Raw genomic sequence first — 22,972 nt, 5'->3', positions numbered from 1 at the left:
TCCGGGCTGGCAGGTATCAGAAAAGAGGATAATTTCACCATTTTCAAGCTAAATGTAACATGTCTTGAACAACCAAATTTTGCTGCTCCCACTGGCACACAGTATAGGAGATTAAAACAAAAACGTGGACCAGCAGTTTTAGTACTTGAAAATTTTATTTTCTCAAATGAGCACCAACACATATTGTAAATATGACAAACAATACGCCTCCCTCTAATACTGAAGAACTATATACAATGTACAAATACATGAAAAGGTGAAAACCAATTATTTGAAAACAAACAATTGCATTTATTACTGAAGCAAATGACCTGAAAGAATATGCCAAAAAATAAAATTAAAATAAGATCAAAGAAATAAAAGTATACACAATTTGTAAACACAAGAGCATCGATAGACAGGCTGGTATTGGAAATATCGTCCTTTCGTTTTGTCAGTGGGAAAAGCATTCCCATTTCCTTATGAAAAACAAAACAAAGGATACATACAGATTGTAACTATGAGAATAGCTTATTTGTGGTTGTACCATACACAATGCCATTCTGCTTGCATTTAAATACGTTGGATTTTTTTTTTTTTCTGAATTCAAGATGATTTTGTTTCCCCTCTTCCGCTTATTCTTTTTAAACAGGATTCTGCAAAATCTATGTCTAAGGTAATTGTTTCTGAGCATTTAATTTCTGAGGCCTCTCACCTGGTGAGAAGAGCTCCTTCCCACTGAGCTGAGCTCTGGTTCTCGCCAATCCTTTTACCCAACCGGGTGTCCGGGTGTCACCTCTTCATCCACAAACTGGTTCACACGGAAACATGATGCTCCTCCCGAAACAAGGAAGTGCAGTGAAATGCATGATTAACACACTCTCACATACCAGTTAGAAAAAATGCATACAGAGAAAATTCTCACTTGATCGTCACAAGAACAACAGATTTCATTCGTAGGTGGTTTTTTTTCTGTACATTTTTAAATCGTGTGCACCAAAAACAGAGAATTAAAGAGCGTGCAACAGTTATTCAGCACTGAAAACAGCTCCTTGCTCAGCAAAACACAGTCCAGTGGTTTGTGCTGTTGGTCCACTTTGGGATAAACAGAGACCCAATGAATTAAAAATGAAGAAGGGGGAGAAGGGGGGAGGTTAAAGACAGAAAGGAAAACAAAAAAACCCCTTTACTGCCAGAGAGGTAAACTTTTATTCTAATTTGTTATGTAGCAGCCTGGTTTAAAAAACAAAACAAACCCCAAAAGAAAACCAGGATCCATGTCCAAAGACTTATGTTTTAGTTTAAAAACAACGACTAGTTAGAAATCTCCATCCTCCATCCCTGCTGCCCCCAAGCAACTGGAAACAGCGATTCAGAGGTCACAGCTGATATTCAATCCCGTTTTCTAAGTCTTGGTATCTACTTCACTCCAGCCAATACTGGTGCAAGAGAAAATTTCAGGCCTGGATCCTACAAACCAGATCTCCTCAGGAAAGTCGTGCCCAGACGGAGCCCCACCGGCTTCTCGTGGGACTGGCCGTGGGAGCACGAGCTGACACGGGGCTCAGGCTGCCGGACGGGACCTCCGGCGCCGAGTGAAGGCGTTTCAGCATGTAACGCCAGACGCCGGCGCGCTCCCCGAGTGCCTGGAGCTATCTCCCATCCCACACATCAGTACCTGCCCGGACCACGGCTGCTGTCCGTAACCCGGCCACCACCTGCGCCCGAGATGAATTCTGCCGGATGGAAGCAGGAGCGACTCCCCACTCCTGCCACGTCCAGAAGAAAAATGGATTGACTTAAGAGGACAACGTATATTATGATTTTTGCTTCCCTTTAAACATATTTTCCAACAAATACAGAAGGAAACAGGATCATTTATAAACAACAAAAAAGTGCTCTCAGGGAGGGGCTCTGAGAAAACAGCACCAAATATATTATTTTTTTAAAAAAATTAAATATTATTTACAAAAGTATATTTCACAAGATAATGGGGTTTTTTTTCTGCTTTGTATATATTATCATCTGAATATTTATTACAGGGATCAGGATTTCACACCAGATAATCCACCAGAGCAAAACAATTTAAAACTCAAGTCTGAGCTTTGGGGTAGATGGGGGTGATGTAAACTCCAGGGTGCACGCAGCTTGCCAGAGACGAGGCCGCCACATTAAAAAAAAAAAAAAAAAAAAGCAAAACTCGCTGCTGTTCGTGTTTTCTTGAGGCTGTCACCCAGGGAAAGCAGCACCAGGAGCACTCGGTGCTCTGCATTCAGGCATTGCCTGCCCAAATTTTCATGGCAGTTTCCGTGGGTCACATCTCCAGCTCAGAAAACAACGGTCCCACCTTGCTCACCCCGGTCACTAACGAACCGGCTACAGTCAACTCACACGACCAGAGGGATGCGGATAGTGAGGTTCTTTGGTTATGCTCTGAATAGATCACTCTACGAGTCATCAATTTAGCCTGCGCTGATCGCAGCAGCCACTAGCATACAGATCTGATGGTCCTGTCTGGTCACCAGCTCCCAACACTGCCATGTGTCTTAATACAGCAAGTCACAGATGAGTTAGCAGCGGACTAAGAAGTACTTCATATTTAATGGACACATAGCAGAGAACAAACGCCAATGAGCCTCACAAGCTCATTTTTCCCAATTTCCCTGTACAGTGTATTAAAGTCACTCTATAGATAATTCTCTAGGTGTTGGGGACGTTCACTGGCACACATATTTTTTTCATAGCAGGGCTCAAGACCAGATTCTCAGCAAGTGTGAATCTGTGGATGCTGATGGGACAAAACCAATTAAAATCAGATTAAGATCTTGCCGTATTTAAGCTTAGACTGGTTGCCATTAAAAGCATAACCCCTGTGAACAGTTAAACCCAGCCTGAACTGATGGATCATCGTCCTTTCGTGTCCCAAATACATGGATAAAAACATTTACATCTGGTAGCTCTCTGTAGTAACTGTTCTTATTTCTCAGAGCAGTCCTCTAGACAGGCCTACCTTTTATATTGCTTTTTTATAGGCGATCACTCTAAATACCACCATAAAACCATGAGCCCATGTGTGCTCTTTTTCTCAACCTCTTATCAATGATTTGGGGTTATCCCTTACTTCTCCCAGCTCCAACCAGCTCCCCTTAAAGGCTGCGTATCTGGGGAGACTGAAGAGCTCTCCAAAAAACACAGATTACTTCCCACTAGCCAAAACCCAATAAATTGTCATGGATCACCAACCAAAGGACAGGAAAATGGGACCAGGCCAGTGCCAAAGTCAACAAGATAGAGGGTACTGCAGAGCTTTTGATTTCTACTAGATTTTTATCACTGAAGGGAACGTGGATGATGGAAGCAGAGACGATCAGAAACGAAAGCTGAACCAACTGTTACACAGCCACAGCAGAAAGGGTGAAGGCAGAAGCTACCTGCTAACAGCTAGCCACAAACCGAGTCAAGCCCGTCCACTGCAGGAGCTGCGACCAGCCTCCATCTCGCGTCTTCCTCCACGGTTGTAAAGTGGTTCAAGAGAAAAAACAGCCTTTGCTCAGATGGGCCATCAGGTTTGGGTTTCAGCACAAGGACCCAACACATAAAGCCTACCCTGACCCATAAGTAGCGTCTCTGCTCACATCCCCTTCATTTAACAGCAAATTACTTTCTCACCACCAGCCCTCCATCCTGATCCCCAGCTAACTGAGAGTATCTGGGGGGGGCAAGCGACAACAGCTCCAAAGCTTCGGTTTCATAAGGAGTTACAAACCCCTGCACAATACTCTTTCCTTCTGGATTAAGAAAGATTTCCCCCAGTGGATTAACCTACTTGAAAGAATTCCACAAACAAAAAGAAAATTCACTCAGAGAGATAAACCTAATTCGGTTAAATAGTCTTGAGTTATGCACCAGATACTGGCTGGACTGTTGCAGAGCAAACTTCACATTGTCGTTTTCGTCTAACGCAGCTCCCCTCTCACACACGATTCCCCTTCCCTACCAACCACCTCGGGAAGGTCCACACTAATTAAAATGAAAACATTAAAATGGGAAGGACTTGTCCCTTGCTGTTATGATGCCCACATCCACCCCTCCCCTACAAAATCCAAGGCATGGATGATTTCAAGGGTAGGGGGAAGATGTTTAGTTTCTTTCTTCTTTCCCAACCCCCTGTGCCTGCAACAGGCTTCTGGGAGTGGGAAAAGGGGAGAAGATTTTGGGGAGGATACCTCATGGCTTGAAATATCCACCTGTGCAATACTGCTACAACTGCCAGGCTCCTCTGCTCCCTCCTCTCCCCACACTCCCACCATTTCTCTGCCAGGCTCCGAGACTGGAGCTGATGGCTGTGGCCTGGGATTTAAGAAAAGGATTCTGTAACAGCATTTTCCTGCTCGCACTTGTGAAGGATTGGTAAAAGACCCCCAAGGATGCTCAGTGGAGGCCGGGAAATCTAGGACTACCCTGTGTTACTAAGTTTGTCCTCATCCTCCTCTACATGATTTCCTCTTTCTTGCCAAGCACGTGCCTTTTTTCCTCCCCGTCATATATTCTAAGCTGCAGCTCCAACCCCCTTGTGCCTTAAAGCGGTTTTCTCCTCCTCTCTGAAGGGCTCAAGAGTCAGGATTTGGTTTCTCCAGCTGTGAGGATGCTCCCCACAGCTGTGTTCTGGTGGGATGTTTGGCCTACCTACCCTGAAACAGCAAGAAAAAGGAGAGGCAGGGAATCTCTCCAGCCTTCAGGTCCACCTCTCCCCACCCCCCCCAAACAACAAGTTCATAAATGGCAAACAAAACACAGATTTGCGATTAGCTTGCGGGGGGAACTGGTTATGACTTGTGCTCAGCCAGCTTAGACTGAAGCTCCACTGATGGAGCAGCGGTTTTACGATTCAGAGAGAACGCAGCCGTGAGGTATTTTTCTGTCCATTTAGACAAGTAGATAGTTTCAAGCCTTGGTTAACCAGGACTTAAAGGAGAAGTACAGTTTCAACTTCTGATGACTTCCCTTTGGGCCCACTCCCCACCCCCTATCACCTTCTCCTGCCCAAAACTCGGGTCTTCCTCCCGCACCGAGACCTTCTGGTAAAATGCCACCACAGAGCCAACTTCAGTTTGTACTTAAACATTCGTCAACATGGAATGGCTGTCGGGCATTCGGTGCATTCTCTTAGCCAACGCCAGAACAGAGAGAGAAGCAGCCAGGGTCAACTCACAAACAGATACAAAGCAAAGAGACAGAGAGACAGAAATTTAGAGGCCAGTCACCAATAAAGATGGAGAAGGGTGTGAAGATGCTCCCAAATTGCAGAGCCTCTAAATGCATGGAACCAAGCGTTCAGTCACTCTCTCACTCTTGGATATAATGTTCGGTTGGATGGCATTCTCTTACACGCTGGTAGGGCTGGGCTCTTTCCATTCAATCCCAGCCATTATCCTTGATCATGTGAGCTAGTTCAATGATGTATTTGCCTTCTTTATACTTCTGGCTGCTTTCAAAAGCGTGTTCCTAAAAAACAAAAAAGGAGAAAGAATGAGATCAAGATGGTATCTGAAGGTAAAGTCTCAGTTACCAATCAGATCTGGGAATACTGGTACAAGTCTTAGCCTTCTCTACAGAGTAAAACAGTCAAACTGCAGGTCCTACTGTTGACTTTCAGCAAAATTACGTTGGAAGAATCTTAAATCCTGCTTCTAGCTGTCTTTACAGGCTGGGAAAAAAGAACAATCAGCACCATGTAAATGTGCAGCTTTCTGCAGGCCAACGGCAACTGCTCCTTGAACTACGCTTTAGGAATCATCGGTGATAAAAATCCACTTCTCTCTAGGGTGGTCTGAGAATTTATTAATGTTTGCTAAGAATACAGAGGTCCTTTAATGACACATGCTGTAAAAGCACTACCATCAGGAACGAGATGGATTATGGTAAACTTCTCGAGGGACGAGAAGGACCCACTCCATGCAGACGGGTGCCTGCAGCTGCAGAAACACGCAGTGCTTCAACACTGCAGAACTGCAGAGGTAAAGAAATCTACGGGATCCCTAGCCGGGAGGGACTCCCGTTATTGAGGCTGCATCCTTAAAAGCAGTTCAGTTCTGCTCAGGTGTGTGTGCATGTAATGCATCGGAAATAATGTAATTCTATTGCTGGAGAGGCCTGGGCTACGTTTATGAAATTTTGTAGTTTTACAATAAACTCAATTTATGTACTTAGTGTCCTTCTCCGTTCGTGAGATCCATGCTGTGTTTCTGCATGAATTCCTACCGCATCAATTTTTGATGCTTTACTTTTTATAGCCTTTCAACTGATTTATTAAAGAATATTTCTGTCCAGAGGCCACAGATAGAACGTATGTTTTGTTTAGACACTGGTCAAAATGTTTTGACAAACAAGTACACTGTGTGCCTCCTGAAGCAGAAATCAGGATGTAGCATAAGGCTTTATTTGAAGATAATTGAATCTATGAAGAGCAAGAGACAGCAAACAGATAAACTCATATTCAATAGCATTTCCAGTGGGAAGGATGCAGGATTAACAGTACATGGATCATTCTAGTATTCTGATATCGTTTGGGAAAAAAGACAACACTGATTGAAGTTATCCTCATTTATCCATAGGAAAAACAAACAATACTGATACTCACATATTTCCAACCCAGTGTGGTTTTGCAGTTTTCACAGTAAATATCTGCAACCGCATGTAATCCTGTTAATAACACCCGCTCCTCTGCAGGGCCACAACCCACATTAACTCTGGGGAGAAAGGAGAGATGCTCCCTATTAGTGTGCCACGTCAAGATGCTACAAAGAAGCTGACAGCGATGTTACTGGAGTATTTGAAAACATAAGCAGGAGGTTCAGGATACTGAATACCACAGCTGTGCCCAAACCAAAGATTTCTTGCAGTTCCCAAACAGAATGAAAAGGTAAACCAGAATTTTTATTCAACTAAAAATTCTATAAAGCTTTGAAAAGAAGATTAATAATGTTCTAGTAAATTGCACTAATTATGCATTTGAGAAAGATTTTCGTTTTCAAGTTGATAAAACGGTACTTTTACTTTCCCAAATGGAAACTTGAAAAATGGAACTGAAATCAGCAGTTCTTCCAAAAGACATCCCAGCAGTGATCTCACCAAAGCTATTTTCAGTTATTGGGAAAATTATACTCAATTTTTATGCTAGCTCTAAAAAGTAAGTTCATATATAGATATTTACTCTCTACATTTATGAAACTTTTGACTCTTTGGCCCAACTACGTTCTCTGAGAAGAGAATGAGTCATCTGTTAGCTCTTATTTCTCAATCTGATGACGAAAAAACCACCTTTTCCTAGCTGCTTATCTGAAACCTCAATATAAAATCAAATATGAATCAGTGCTGCTTCCTGCCTCTTTCTCCAACCATTTTCAGCAAGCTCCCAAGTCTCGGGCAGAGGTTTTCTAAAGGCAGGCTATCCTTTGTTTTCTTCTTCATGAGAGTTTTCTTAATTCTAAGAGATGTGGAGGTGACATGTACAAAGTTATACTCACACTGAATTGAAGAGGTATGCTCGTCCTTGGCTTCCTTGAAAGGACTGAAAGGCAAGAAAATAAAATTCAGTTGGCTGGTTGATAGCAACAAGGCTAAACCAGGACCTGCCCTCAATGACTGCATTAACGGTAGTTATAGCAACTGTTAGCCAGGGCCTGAGAAACGCACATCGCTACAGTCTTGGAGATGGAAAGAGCACAAAGCAAAATGTCAGGAGATGAGCACTGATAAACAGAGGTCTTATCCTGCAGACGGGAAGGGAGCAGCTGCCTCCAGTTCGAACGCCTGCCCATTTCACAAGGCGTACTGGCCGCCCACACCTGACATTACCAGCATTTCCAGCGCTGTGCAAGCCCAACGTGCTTTTCAATAGCTAACCTGGTTTCTCTCTTATATCCCAGCAACGTCTATTTCCCCCCTTTCAGTTCTGTTTATGAATTTCACACTGCTGCCTCGCAGCCTTACCTAACACAGCCTTGCTGCCAAATATTGATTTGAATCTCTTTTCTAAACCCAAGGTGCTCACGGAGGCTTCCTGTTGCACTGCCACAGTTTTGAAACATCGCCGTTGCACTTGCTGGCACGTGAATTCCCCTTAGGAAGACCGCACAGAGGGATGCTAAACCACACTGAGATTGGGACCTATCTGTGCAAGGTGCTGTGCACACAAATACAACCTCTACTCTAGTGATTTTACAAAAGACCTTAACCTTGCTGAGGTGTCTGCAAGCCTTCATATGCCCACTGATGCCAGGGAGATCTTCAGGACTGGATGTCAACGTAGGACAAGATACAACTAGATAGAGATGGACAAGAGAGAACCACATAGCAGCAAAAACACACCAGATAATCACCCATCACGACACATCCTCTCTGGCCCACGTTTACTCGGGATCTTAAAGCATCACCATGAAAGGGCAGCGTTTCGATGACAGCGGGGCAATGCCAGCCCAGCAGGACACTCCAGGTAGCCAGGACACTTCCAAGAGCCAGCGGGCTCCATTTGTGTCAAGTCTGTAACATTACCCTGTGACGGTGCCTTGCTTACAAGAGCTGGCTCACAGACAGCGAGTGCTGCCTGCACTTTTAATGTACTTTGACAAGCACACACAGAATTAAACATTTGGTGCTTATGAGCAAGAGCACAGTTGCTCTCTGCACACAAGTTACCTTATGAGATACCTCGGGGAATGTGTGCGCTGAGGGGCAAGGAGCTGGGGAAGTCAAAGAGCAGCTTTTCTGGACCATTTAATCCTTTACCTTGCACCTTACCAGGAACCTTGGAATATTTAATGGTTTTCTTAAAACCTCAGCTTCTACAGATAAGCAATGATTTCAGACTAAATACCCTTAGAAAGGGGGAGACAGAGCTTTGAAAGAAAAGAGAAACATTTGAGGTTTAACATCCCTGGCCCACTAACATTGGTCATTTGTTAAGAGTGACCCGACCCTGGGGCAGCACAAATGTGCTCTCCCTGTGTGACATGAAGCCGTCCTCGGGAGGTCCCTGTCCTTCCCAGGTTGTCCCCTTCCCTCAGCCCAGCCCTAGGGATGCACCCCTACGCCCGCCCAACCGGTGTGTCACAGAGAAGCAAAGTCAAAGCCATGCCCGAGAACCAGCAAGCCTGCGCATGGATCTGCACCACATTTCTTACATCCACACATCTGCATTAGCCGACTGCCTCCTGCCGCCTCTGCACTGGGGAGGCTGCTGCCCATTTCCACCTAACGGTCCTAATTCCCAGAGCTGGGGTACCAACCCATCAGCTCCAGCGAGTATTTTGTGGGTGCTGCCTGGGGTAACGGCAAGCAGCTCTGTAACAGCCTGTGAGATGGTCTCTCCATCATGAGTCCTGTTCATGTGAAAGGCAGAGATGGAAAATTCACTCACCAGCAGGAGAGAACAAAACACATTAAAGGCATGATTTAAAGCTGCCCTGACAAGAGAACAAGTACAGCCTGTCACGGTGTCTAGCCTGGTGCCCTTCTTGGTGTCAAGGTACTCTCTAGAAGTGGTGAAGGCTAGCGAGCTTCTGATGGGAAGATCCCCAATTGCAAAAGCCTCCTTACACGGAGCAGAGGCACCTCTGTGGGCAAACACAACGCCACGGGGCATGTGGGCAGGGAGCCGCATCCAGCGATGAAAGCTGCCTGTGAGGTCTGGATGGCAGCAAGGGCTCTGCCAGCTATAAAGTTGCTGCCTGGCAAAAGAACTGACTCAGTCCTGGAGGAATAACTGTTCTTCAGAGGAATCTGAAGCCCAATATTAGTAGCCACCCGGGGCACAGAAGAGCCACTCTGGATTCAGAGAGGACGCCTGAGGCACTTGGGTATCTCTTTCACTCAGACAATAGCAGTGCCCTGAGGAATGCCTCTCTTCTTGGGCAGGAATTAAATAGGACACACGGCTCAAGCATGTTTGTATAATTGCATTTATTAGAGAAGCTTCTTTTAATCCTTCTGCAGCACTCAAGTTCTTTATTATTGTTACTGTCAGCTAGCTGATAACCCACATGCCAACTAGGTCTAGCCTGACTGCTACAAAACACACAGCGTGTTGTTTCAGCGTCCTGTGTGGCAAAGTAGGGACTGACACAAAGCTGATGCCCCCCAGGACAGAAAGAAGAGTCCAGGCCAGACCCCTGCAATGCTCTCTCTACCATGCCACAGCGAACAGCAGGGGCATCAGCTGTCCATGCTGCAGAAGAGGGACACCAGCCTGGAAGGATGGACTGCGGATAAACAGAAGGTCCCACAGCAACATGTGTGCCATCAAAGCAAAATGAAAGCAGATGAAGCTTGCTAACCATCCAGTCCTTCCCAGTAAATACTTTTCCATAAACACCAAAGTGACTAAGTTTGCCAATAACAACAACCATGGGAGCAAAGTTTTTATTGGTACAGAAATAGGATTTTCCATTACTGCTGTACAAAGGCCTGTCTTTAATAAACAACAAAACCAACTCCATCAGCTTTGTGTTCAGGGCTCACTGGACACTATTCCAGCCCACTCCCAGGGGACAGTAGCATCCTTTCAGAGGTGCCCTTCCTTCCAGCTCAAGCCAGCACTTTAGGGCATCTAAGGGTGGTCACTGCAAAAAAAAAAATCCCATTAATTATCTCCTGCCCAAGCAGAACTTTTCGACATACCACTGTTCAGCTTTCAGTACTGCTGCCTGTATTAATATTCACCCTCCAGCTAGCTAAGGATTTGGCAAATCATACGAGAAGTGAGAAAGGTCTGGCAACCACGTTAAGTTCACCAGTGCATTTGCTCTCTGCAAGACTGAGCTGACTATATCACTGTATCGTTATAACGGTAGCACGGGCAGGTTTTATCTAGCTATTGTAACCTCAACATTTTCTGAAGACGTTCCTTCTCTTCTGGCACTCCAGAGAAATTGGCACATGCTGTGACGGGCACTATGAAATCAGAAGAAACAGATCTATTTATACACAAACAGATGTTCTTTGCTTTTAGGTTAGCTTTTTTTAAAAAAAGAAGCACACAAAGAGATTTCCACAACACGCTTGGTTTTCCCTGAACAGTGACAGTCAGCAGTAAGACCTACTTTCTATGCTATGCATCTTCTCTATGTAGATTTTCTTGATATACATTCAAAGGTGCATCTCACACGCGTGCTTATAAATCCAGACTTATTCTCTAAAACAACAGCTCCCGGCATCACTTTCCAGCTGAAAGAAACAGAAAGGATTTTTTTGTTGTTGTTTCCCATCAAAAGCCCAAGCACATATTTTTCTCTGCACTATTAACACTCAATGTCTGGCTGGAAACACATCTGTATATGCCAGCAATAGAGCTCTCCCTCCCCGTCCTGCCTGAGCCCTCTAAAAAACAATACATGCTTTTGAGATGTGCAATACACAACAGCTTTCTCCTCCTGACTACTCCCAGTTCAAAAACCTTCCCTGCTCCTGGGTGCTCCACTCAGCACAGAGGCATCTAAAAGCTGTAGGGCCTAAGGAGCATTGATTCGAGTACCCAGGTGGGAAACCACCGGCCTGGAGTCAGCTATTTGGCTGCAGATCCTCGCCTGCCAAGCTGCCTCTCGTTATGGCAGAAGCTCCATGTTAAGATGCTTTTGGCAGCTGCTCTGGGTTTAAGAAGTTCCTATCACCCAATTTACAGACACTCATTATGGCCCCCTCAGCTGTGCTGATTCCAAATTAGATCTGGCAAAATCGTTATTTTTAAAAACAAATACTTGGTGGGGGGTGGGTGGATTTGAAGGAATTAGCTTTTTCTCCTTGTGCCGTATCATGGATCCAGTTTAAAGGGCAATCACACAGACTATTTAATAATCACAGTATGGGGGCAGACACAAATCGTTGAGAGTAGGAAGTTCTCAAAACTAAATTTGCTGGCAAAGAACCACAGTGCAGAACTGCAGCTCTAGTGAGAGACAGTCTGCAGGATAGGGAGTTTGGGTTTCACAGACACTGTTAAACCAGATCTGCCGCAGAAGGAAGCGTAACACGCAGCCAGCATCTAAGAAGTGCCAGCTCCTTTGTGGCAGACACGTTCTGTTCGCTAGAGATGGACTCAGCCTGTAAGACTCAAAGCTGAATCCTTCTATCTTCAACACCCATGACCTTGGGAGCTGTCAGTTTAGTTCAGTCCATTTGTTATATTCTGGCCTCAATCTGAAGTGCTGAATCTACCATTCTGTTTGCTCTGAGCAAGATGCATGGCTCCTTCAGAGCCTTCTTCAGCGGAGCAACAGCACGCAGACAACCACAGATGCAGAGAAGGGCTATGCCCCTCCATCGCTCCAGCCTATTTCATGTTCCACCTGCCTTCCTACCGCCATCAGACCTTTGCACTTGCAAATTCCTGCTACTGGTGACCACTGGAGGCACAGAAGGAAATTTTGACATTCAATCAGTACAGCCAGGGAAAGGCATGAATTCTGAATGTGCTCCAAACACGCCTACACACCATACCCCTTTTCCCTGGTACCTACAGCTTCTCATTCACTGCACAGCCCACTCAGCAGTTCCACACGCTGAACAGATGATAGGATTAATACCCCAAGTCTTTGTGACGGCATTCGACAATAGGCTCAACACAAAAAGAGCTGGCTAGAATCATCTGGAAAAATAGGAAGCAGTTGCCAGGACTAAATGGCTACTGCAGACTGCGGCAGAGAAAACCCCCACTTACCTATATCCAGCTGGCAGCCTTTTAAGAAACCAATAAAACAGAAATGAAAAGGCAACTGGTCCCAAAGAGGTACAAGGGAAAAGAGGAACAGAGTGTGCCCCTCCACGCTACGCTCTTGAAAGCTACAAATTGTTCTCACTGCAAGGATCAAACAGGAACAGAGGGCCAAAGCCACCACCAGAGATCAACGGCAGTCAGCACGTCCTAGGCAATGCGAAACGGTAGCATCAGGAGAAGCCAAATGAACACAGCCATCTGGACTCATCAAAAAAAGGACATGTTTTCTGGGCTTGTGATATCCCCACTGGGACAGAGCAACTCAGTGAGTAAGAGACACAGTATTAGGAACTCCCGGGTTTAAGAGGCACTGAAGTCTGTGGGAGAAAAGTTAATCCAACGATCTATTCAGAGATAGCTCCATCATCACTTATTTCCCACCTACATGTACAACTTTTGTTTTTAAGTTACTACATTTGCACAACACTGACAGTATGTATTCTTGCTGCTGATTTAACTCTTAAGCGCGTAAGGATGAGATGTTCTCATAAAATACAATCTGAAGAGGGAAAGGAGACCTTCAAGTATGACCACAGCGTGATATCAACCCGACTGGAGTGCATACAAGTTTGCGTATAAAGGTATGCTCCAAAACACAGGTTCTCCTCACACTCCTCCCACTAGCTTAACCCCAATTCCTATCAGCTGCTATCCCACCTAACAACCAACATCACACAGAAAGCTCTGCCTTAATGGCACCTTTCAAACCCTATTAATTATGGCAACAATGATTTGATTAAAAAGATAAGTCCTGCAATGTGTTTAGAGGAACCGCTATGCCTGGTAACAGCACTAGGTGCATGATGTCTCTAAGAGGAGGTTACTTGTGAGTCACTGCACAGTGGAAAGTAAGTTGGGAGAATTTGAAAATACCTGCTGTAGATTCTGGGGGCTGCGTTAGACGGTGCGAGCCATTTCAACCATCTACTTGCATCATATTTAAAGCATTTCCCAAGGGAGCATGAGTTCAATTACGTGGTCCCTGTATCTGCACAGGCTACAGACCTCCTCAGGGTTCATTAATTCTACCTTGTTCTTCCTCGCAGAAGGGACAGTCAATGATCAGATTAAACTGAGATTCAATTTTGCTCTGATTATGCAAGACACAGACCCATGTCAAGGGAACCAGTTACATTATTCCACCTCGTGCACAGATGTGACCTTACTCTGTTCAAACGGTGTTCCTGAGTTTTAATTGAGTTTTAACATGGCTCCTTAATGCTATTTAAAGCCAAAGGTCGATATGGAATTAGTGGACCAAACTCATCTCTGAAGTAATTCAATTAATTCAGCACGGCATTATTCCCCAGCAGTTTACGGTGCCGTGCGATTACACAGTGAATAACTACAAGGCTGCCGTGTTTCATCCTAGGAACAGCTACATCTGAGGAGTTTTACACTGTGTTTATGTCTCAGGTTATGTAGTCTGTGAGAAGGAAGGTGCACAGGCTGGAAAGATGAAAGACATTACTACTTTTTTTTTTTCTTGTGATGGGAGATGTTATTACAGTTTTTCATTCTGCCTCCTGGCAGCAGCAGGTGTTCATTCAACCCCCTCGTTCCCTCCACACCCGACACAAGCAGAGGCGAGCTGTGTTTCTGATAAGAGCCTTTTGTCCTAACAGGAACCAACTCAGCACTTTCACCGCACAGGATAGGCGGGGAGAGACTGCAGCTAGACAGTGCAAAAGGTCTGAACACACACCCGCAAAAATACCAGCGGGCTATCCCAACTGGCATCACCTCCACCTCCCGTGAAATAAATTCTCTGCTGCTCTGAAAAGGCTGTACGATGGCTCTGTCAGGGAAAAGGTCAATGTAATGGAGCAAATTATCAGTGACTGAAGAACCTCATGCTTCTGCTATATCCCACTTTTTGGGGGGAAGCATCGATTCCTGCTTTGCGTGCGAGAGGAGAACCTCACTCCTCGGAACGGTTTCACGTTGCAGAAGCAACACTGCACAAGCTGGGTCTAAGCCCTCTACCCCCTGCGCCACAACCAGAAGAGACCAAAGGGCAGACTCTCCAAAGAGGCTGAAAGAAGTCAGCCCTCGCTGCCAGGTGAAGCCATCTTCAGACCTACTCAAACCTACAAGAGCCCTTTAGCATGCACACAGCTTTCCCATCGGACTCTGCTGTGCTCTGAAATCCAAGTGTTCCAGTGCCACATGCCAGCCTCCTCCCTCTCGATCCTTAAAATACTCAGCTTGACTCAAAATTCAGGCAAAGTAAAGTAGTGGTTGAATTTTATTGTTATTTTTTTAATAGGAACTTAAAACAGGTTTTTTGTTGTGGTTTTTTTTTTTAGTGAGATTCTCTCATCTTTTCATGTTTCTAGGAGCTGAAACTAAGAAAAATCAGCACTGTTCACAAGATGCCCCAAAATGCTAAGGAAAACGTATCTTGAAGCACAAGAAGGTATTTGGTGCACACTCTGCAGTGTTATCTCCGCAACATCAACGCTGCTCAGGAAGACGGAAAACAAGCGGGACCGTACAGATGCCCGCTCCCGTCAGAAGCGAGCGACGAAACGCTGCTCTGTCCTGTTCATCGGAGCGGTTCTCCAACACACGTCAGCGCAACACAAAGGTGACACCAATGCTCCGATGGGGCTGTGTTGCTCCCAGGCAGACAGGCTGTACAAACTGATTTAAATGGATCAGGATCCAGGAGCAAATTCCCAGTTATTAATTCATGTGTCAGTATGACTGTCCATTATCACCAGAGGGGAGAGCAAGAGATTTCTTTCAAAGGGAAATTTTATATTGCAGCTGCAGAGGAGAGATCTCTTTGGAAGCATTACAATTAATGAAGACCAGTATTTAGAGAAATACAAATTGCCTAAAATTGAGGTTTTCGTTTTTCCTCAAGCGCACATTTCAAACACAATTTAAGCCACCACTCTACTAAGTGAAAGCCTGAGCAAAGCTCTGTAAAGCATGTCAAAATTCAGAAAGTAGTTGCAAACTGCTCTGTCCCCTTGTCCCTCCAATGTGCCTGGCAGGCTCCCCTCCAGACTTCGACTCAGTTCAAATGCAACACTGTGAAGTCTCATCATGTTATCCCGAGTTCTGTGCTATTCAGCCTCCTTATTAAAGCCCTGGGCTCCTGGACTCCGCCATTTATTTTTAAATGTGTTTCTAGCCCACACAGTTCAAAGTGAAATTTCAAAATGTGAATGCTAAAGGCACAAACAACTGAAGGCAAATAAAAAATACACCAAATTTATTACATCTATAAAACTTCACAATATTTTGGGGCTTCTCTTGTGATTTTGATGGTCTCTGGTTGTTGCTGCTGCTGTTGTGCTTCAAAACTTGGCTTTAAGATGAAAAAGGATGGAAATACTGTGGGAAACAAAGCAGACGCAGTATTTACTTTTGAATGCAATTACTCCGATTTATTCAGGGGGCACACAAAATCAGAGCAGCTTCAGGAGACAGATCCCTCTCTTCTCTGCAGCTCAAGCAGAGGGGATATATGCGTGTGACTAAGAGTCCTGCAGCCCCACGAGAGCAGGGAGCACGGGCACTGCATGAAGGAGTGACCTCTCCCTTCCTCTCCTGTTCGGCTTCCCTCTGCCAAAGGAAAATCCATTCTTGCATTAACGCAGCACCGCTTCTGCGAGCATGGATGGCTGCCACGTGCCCTTGCTTCAGATCAAGGATTCAAGACCTACCAGAGGCCTTGCAGATAGTAAAGGAATTTAGCAGGTTCTTTGAGCAGGTCTAGTTTTCTTCTTGTGGAGCGTACACGTTGTCTCCAGTCCTTCCCCTGCCTCTTACTGCCAGGAACAAAATGCTGTATAATAGGAATTTACAGTGCAGGTAAAACTCTATCTCGTGGGAAACCGATCTCTTTTGGGGGGGAAGAGTTAAGAGAGATCTAGGCTTTTCTAATGATCTCCACAAACTTCTGGAACTACGTATGTATTGACACCAGACTGTTTAATCAGGCAAAAATAAGAGCATTGCCTAAAGAGCATTCATAACCCCACAGGAACAACGAGGGAGGAGAAAAAGATAGGCACGTGTCTTAAGAGATCGGCTTTATTTCCCACAGAGCACTCCAAATGATAAGCCAAGCCACTCTGCGGAAATGGCATTGGATTAGAGAAAGCAAGCCCCAAATTCATGTCCACAGAGAGACCATGGGTTAGTTCCTGCTGGATGACAAGTAGAAGACCACCTGCACCAGAAGACCAACATTTACCCAACATTAAAACAAGGAAAACTACCAAGGTATGCCTTCTGGCAGAAGCAATGTTTATTCACATGAAGTGCACTGAGCTCCTCACAGAAGCACTGCCATGAGCCCTGGAGAAGAGCAGGCCATCTCCTACACACCGTGTCTGAAAGGAGATGGTAAACTCCACATTCACTGTTTGATCTAGATGACATGGGATAGGAGAAGGAAATTAAAATCCTTATCTTCCAGGTCTTCGTGCTGGGCCTGGGGCTGGTTAACCCTGCTGGTTAACCCTGATCTTCCACCTCTGTGGCTTCATTCCCAAAGACACCAGCATTCCCAGATCTGCAGGAAGTTCAAGGGAGTTGAGATGAGTCTGGCATCTCTGGCACTTAAGCTATCAGCGACAACCATCGAATGCATTTTGGTATGTAGAAGGGCAATATGGAAAGAAGCACTTTGTTTATACTGTAAAAACTACAGGAAATGAAAACAAAGTCCAGTGGTGTCTTCCTGGATGCAAAGAGATGAAAAATCCATTTTATTCTGGTGATTCTGCAATTGCTACAGGAGTAGCTGTGGGGTTTTCCCCCCATTTTTGAGTGCTGCTGTCTTCCTGTAGGGTGATGCCAGCCCAAAGCATCCAACAATCAAGTCATTTAAAAAAAAAAAAAAAAAAGAGTGGCAGGGGTAAAGCCCTTTCTTTCCACATTAATTATTACTACTGTATAGGTTTTAGAGATAAACACAAGACAGAACCAGGATGGAAAATGGAAACTGCTAATGCAACAAGTTATTTAATTAGCAGCATAATAGGGACTGTCTGTGTATCAGTGGAACACTGTATTCCATTAATACAACCGCTAAGCTCACAATAGCACTGATGCTGACAGTGAGAGCACGCTTGCTTTTCAGCAAAAGCAGATCGGTCCAGGGCAGCAGCTCTTCTGTGTCTCTGGGTAAGATCCACTGCAGTGAGATGAAGCCATCATATGTACAACCTCACTGCTAAGAAGGTTCATCAAAAGTTATCCTTTGTTGTTCAATCTGTTGTCTAAATTCTAAATGTTTGTCTCTACTGTAAAAGGAGTGTTGTGGTACTGAAATTTATTATATTACTGTGGATATGGAAACTGAACAAAGATGTGTGCGCCAGAGGACAGGTCAGAGTGCAGGAGAGGCTCAGCCTCTTACAGATTTGAAGCAGACCCACGTGTACCCATTCCTACATTTCTCCCCAGCCTCCCCTCTCAGAGCTGAGTTGGAATCAAGGTGTTTGTATTTGAGATACTCCATAAGCAGCTAAGCTTAACCTGATTTTAACTCATTCCTTCCGTGGCAATCACTGCTGAAAGGAAAGGTATCACTGGAAATCTTCAAATTCCACGTTTCAGGAAAAGACAGCCTCAATTTCTACCTTCATTATTGCTACTTATTCTGACGGTTGTGATTTCCACGCAAACACAGAGTATTTTAAGAGGGGGGGACTCTGAGTGGAGTTTCCTTGTGTGCTCGAGCTTCAATCCTTGCCCGTTTCAGTTCTCCTGGCTGAGAAAAACTGTCAGGCCAAATACCTCCAACAGACACTGAGATCCCTCTCCAGGAGAGGCCAGACTCTAGAGAGATGTGCTTCTTGCTGGCAGACATAACAGCTCCCCTAAAACTGATGTGAAGCCCTGACAGCATTTCCTGCTACTATAAAATGAGACTCTCTGAGAGGTCTCAGAGTTGTGAGACCCCTATCTGCGTTTTTCCTGGGTTTGTTCTTACAGCTATAAAATCAGATTAAAAGTACACACCTGCATGGGAAGTTCATAGGGCAGGTCGCCCCATCAGCAAGCCTTCGAGCCTGCTGCCATTTCCTCCTCTTCCAACTGCATGGGCCAACAACTGAAACACCCAATGAGCCCAGGAAGGCTCAGACCTGACCGACTCCGTGCTCCAGTTGTTCAGGATTTGCAGCAGTTGCAGCAAAACCCCTGATGATTCACTGTCCTTCGTCCCTGGCAGTTCCCTGGATAATAAATGGGAACAATATTTTATTTATGCCCAGGTCATCAATTCTAAGGCAGAGGAAGCAGCAGATGAAAGGAGAGTTATTTCCATAAAGAAATGATGGATTAGAAAAATCCATTTTTACTCTGTCCCTCCTCCCTGACAGGGAATTCTAAACTGTTTTGAATTATTACCATTTTCAGTCTTTTTTGGAACAGAAGGAAATATTTTAAAATCACATATCAATTAATTGCTGTATAAACACAGTTATACAAGGAGGTACAAATTACCTTGGACTTTTTCTATTAAACAACCACATCCTAAGAGGCTTGATCCTGACTGTCTTCAGATCCCATTACAGACAGTAGGAACTGAGGGAGCACTGTAACTTGTAGGGTAAACCCCAGAGGAAGCAATTACACAAGACAGAAAGATCTAATTTAGGTAGCTGTACTATGGAATAGGTATTACAAATACTCATTACGCAGCTCTGGTTTCATAGCCTGACTTTTTCCTGCAAAAGGCATTTCTGTTTGTTTATTCCCTCTCAAATAAAGGCTTCTCAGAGCTGATGAAAGGTACTCAAATGACAGCCTTTGAGACCCACTCCCCTCCTCCATGCTGCAATACAGGCCAGCAACAGCAAGGACGGCAAACACCAATCTGTCTGGTAAAGGTGTCCTGGGGACGAGAGTGATTGCACGAGTTCATCTCTGCCCAATCAACGCTCAATCTCCTGGTCGAGATGTTGAAGGAAAAAGCTGCATTTAACAACTTCAGTGACACATTGTTCTACTGAGAACTGAAGTCCCCTCAACCTGCATTTAATTTTAAACTTCATGGAAGCCAAGAACTACAAGATACCTTACCACAAGTTCACAGCAGTGAAATAGGAAGCTAAAAAAACCACTCTAATGACTTCTTACGGAACGGCTTTGCTGTTCATCACTTACAGCTTGAACTCCAGCAATACTTGCAATTAAGAGCAAGCTCTGAATAATACCTAGAAGTGACAATTCATTAGGGAACAAGAGCTGAAAAGCAGGATCCAAAAAACTACTGGACAGCTGCTAGAAATGTGCATAAAATTGATAAACCTGGTACATAAAGAGCTTACAGCAAATAAATGAACAGAAGCTTACTGTGCGGTGCTGAGCCAGTAAGACTAATACAATTATGAAATGTGTACGCTGTGAAGATGTTACTGCCGTATACTGCTGAGCTTGAGGCTGGAACAATGAGACCAGCCCTGTTTCCATTCCTAAGAAGATGCTGAAACACTAAAGATGTAGAAAAGAACCACAAAAGTGATATAGAACTGGAAAAAATAACATTTCATCATGACAAAGTTGAATCCATTTAGCCTATCAAAAAAGTGATCCAGAGTTACTGTATACCAGAACCTTTTATATGGAGAAACAGTAGGTCCTATACCTCTATTTCATTAGCAAAAGAAAGAAAGTAACACCCAATGGTGGGAAGCACAAGCCAGACAAATCTAAATTCAAAGTCTCCAATTTTTAATAGTAAGGATGATTAACCACTGGAAAAAATGACCAAGGGGAGCAGTGAATTTTCCCTCTTGAAGTCTTCAAATCAAGACTAAATGCTTTTTCTGAAAGACATGCTGCAATCATGATGAAATCCGCTGGCCCACGCTCTAGAGGAGGTCAGATGTGATGATGTGATAGCTCATCCTGGACTTAAGAGTTCATTACCATGAAGCTGGGAACTTAAATTTGTATTTGGGAAGAAACGAGATCTACTTTTAAAGCAAGAAGAAACCCCATGTAATGAAAAACAGCAAGAACTTTACCCATGACAAGTAAATACTCACCTCACCCCACACACAGTGTTTTCCTATGATGGAAATGCAGGATTTTCACTTGACTAGTCTTGGACGCTTACTAAATACCTCTTTCTTTTTCCGTTAGATTCAAGTTTTGAAACAACCACGCTGTAATTTTAAGATTATTGTTTTAGCTTGCGTGCATGCTCCCCCTACCCAGCAAATAGCTTCATGTCTTCAAGGCGAACTGACATACAAACATCAGCTGGTTCATGAGAAGTAAAGCACTAAGAACATTATACACTGCCTTGCCCACATACTCAGGAAGAAAAAACAACCCAAAAAGCCCAACAATTGCTGCTCAGTTCACCTACACATGGTGCATCAAATGCTTCAAAATAGCTGAACTCATCCACAACTTATCTGAAAGTCAGCAGCAAAGTTTCAAATCTTTTCAAGATCCCCCAGCTGCAACATGGAGCAAAGTTTGATGCTTTCAGCATGCCATAAAGCTCACTAAGAGGCTATTGTACTAACAGGCTCAGGCTCCAGCAGCCTGCTAGCTGGGGAAGCAGCTGGACCACAATGACTGGGAGCAAGGTTTGCTTGTAAACCTTGCAACTCCTGTCTGAGAAGACAGAAAAGAGCGCTTCTAAGTGTTCCCTAGCTAACAATCCAACCCCAATCGAGACAGTCAGGCACACACAAGTTCTCTATTTTTCCTAAATTCTCTGTGCTGGAGGAGCTACAGCCTTTTGCATTGAAGGATTTCACATTCATGTTCACTAAGGGTCCGGTGCAGACATCAAAGGAAAACATTAAACTTCCTTGGCAAGCCTTAGGCTAACTTCAAAGCATACGTCACTGCATAATGTTTAGCAGTTGGATCCCAGTAATTCATGAAAAAAAGAAACTGCAGGACGCCCACAAGACATTCCCTACATATTTCCATAATCATGGACATTTCTGCTGAATTACTGCTCACAGAGCAAAAAAAGTCAGCAACCAAGACACTAACGTGGCTGTGTTTGGACCGTATCTTTCTGCTCTTGTTCCCAGCCTTTTTTACTGGACACCAGGTACATATAAATTCAAACAGAAAAGGCTGACAAAGAGTTTGAATAGGACAGAGTAGGTAGAAACCAGCATCGCGTCTGCCACTTTGAGAAAGAAAAAAAGATGCAATTTCCACGGCTAAACGTCTATTATGTTAGCTGTTCCCCCAGGCCCCACTAGAAAATGACACAGAAAGCACATTTCTCAAGAAAAGCCCCTCTATCTCCTTCCTGGAGAGGTTTTGCCACCATTGATTATCAAACATATATTTTCCTTAAACAGTCTAAAAACCATGGGATGTTGTGCCTGGGAAAGATAAAGAGTCTCACTTATTTTTTGGCAATTGAGAGGCATTGAAATATGCTTTTTAACTACAGTTGCCTGGCATGGTATTTTTGTTTTTACAGTAAAGCCAAAGAGGATTAGGACACACTGTACTAATTTGTAAGAGCAGACAGTACCTGCTCCAAAGCTTTATCTTCCAAGCAGACTGGACAGAACAGCAGCATTTCAATTGTACAGGTGGGGAAAGGAGGAACAAAGACATTAAGTGACTTACTCAAGGTCACACAGGAATCTGTTGCAGAGCAAGGTTGAGTTCCCAAAGTCTCAGGCCACTTAGGCATTGGAAAAAGCAATGAAATGAGTACGTACTAAATTTGGCACAGATTTGTAAATGATGCGTTGCTACAAGGGAACAAAAACCTCCACTTGTGCTAACCCAGACACCAAAGGAACCTATAAAGGAAAACTAGTTCCTCACTCCACCCAATCTATCTGATCACCTTATATTTCCTAAGTCAATAAGAACTTTCTTGGCCAGACAATCCAACCCACAATTTAGATCTTATTACAAATCAGACATACTAAACCACTTTCTCCCTCTGGCTGCAGAAGATAAAAGGCCAAGTAAGCAGGCAACGTTTTGGTAACTGGCTTCATGTAACAGCTTCAGATTTTCTTAAAAGCCTCAGCATCGATTATTTTCTTTAAATAGCAATGACTTATTGAGAAACCTTCTACCCATTTCAATGCCCAAGGTTTTCCTTAAGTAGAAAAGAAAGCAAAAACTGCCCTGCCAAGGCATATTTGTCAAAGAGTTTCGGATACCCGGTCCTGGCAAAACACTTTGAAGTCAGAGTAAGTTAACAGTGGTGCTGAAGGGCTAAGAGGGGAAACTTGGAGATGAAGAGGA

The 22,972-nt window shown here is 44.2% G+C and overlaps 1 protein-coding gene across 4 annotated transcripts in view; it reads right to left on the bottom strand.

Annotated features, from left to right (window-relative positions):
* Positions 1–278: 278 nt before the first annotated feature.
* YPEL2 (yippee like 2) overlaps positions 279–22,972 on the bottom strand; it is a 39,951-nt gene continuing 17,257 nt past the window's right edge. For all 4 annotated transcript variants that reach the window (XM_054847399.1, XM_054847397.1, XM_054847398.1 and 1 more), the window contains 3 exons: positions 7,506–7,549; positions 6,620–6,728; positions 279–5,484 (listed from right to left, as the gene is read on the bottom strand). In XM_054847399.1, coding sequence (XP_054703374.1) covers positions 5,395–5,484; positions 6,620–6,728; positions 7,506–7,549 — 243 coding nt within the window. In that variant the 3' untranslated portion in view covers positions 279–5,394. The remainder of the gene's footprint in view (positions 5,485–6,619; positions 6,729–7,505; positions 7,550–22,972) is intronic.

The sequence above is a fragment of the Grus americana genome, chromosome 19 (genome assembly GCF_028858705.1).
Source record: "Grus americana isolate bGruAme1 chromosome 19, bGruAme1.mat, whole genome shotgun sequence".
Taxonomy (NCBI): domain Eukaryota; kingdom Metazoa; phylum Chordata; class Aves; order Gruiformes; family Gruidae; genus Grus; species Grus americana.
The sequence above is the reverse complement of the archived record's forward strand: the minus strand, read 5'-3'. Positions and strand labels throughout refer to the sequence as shown.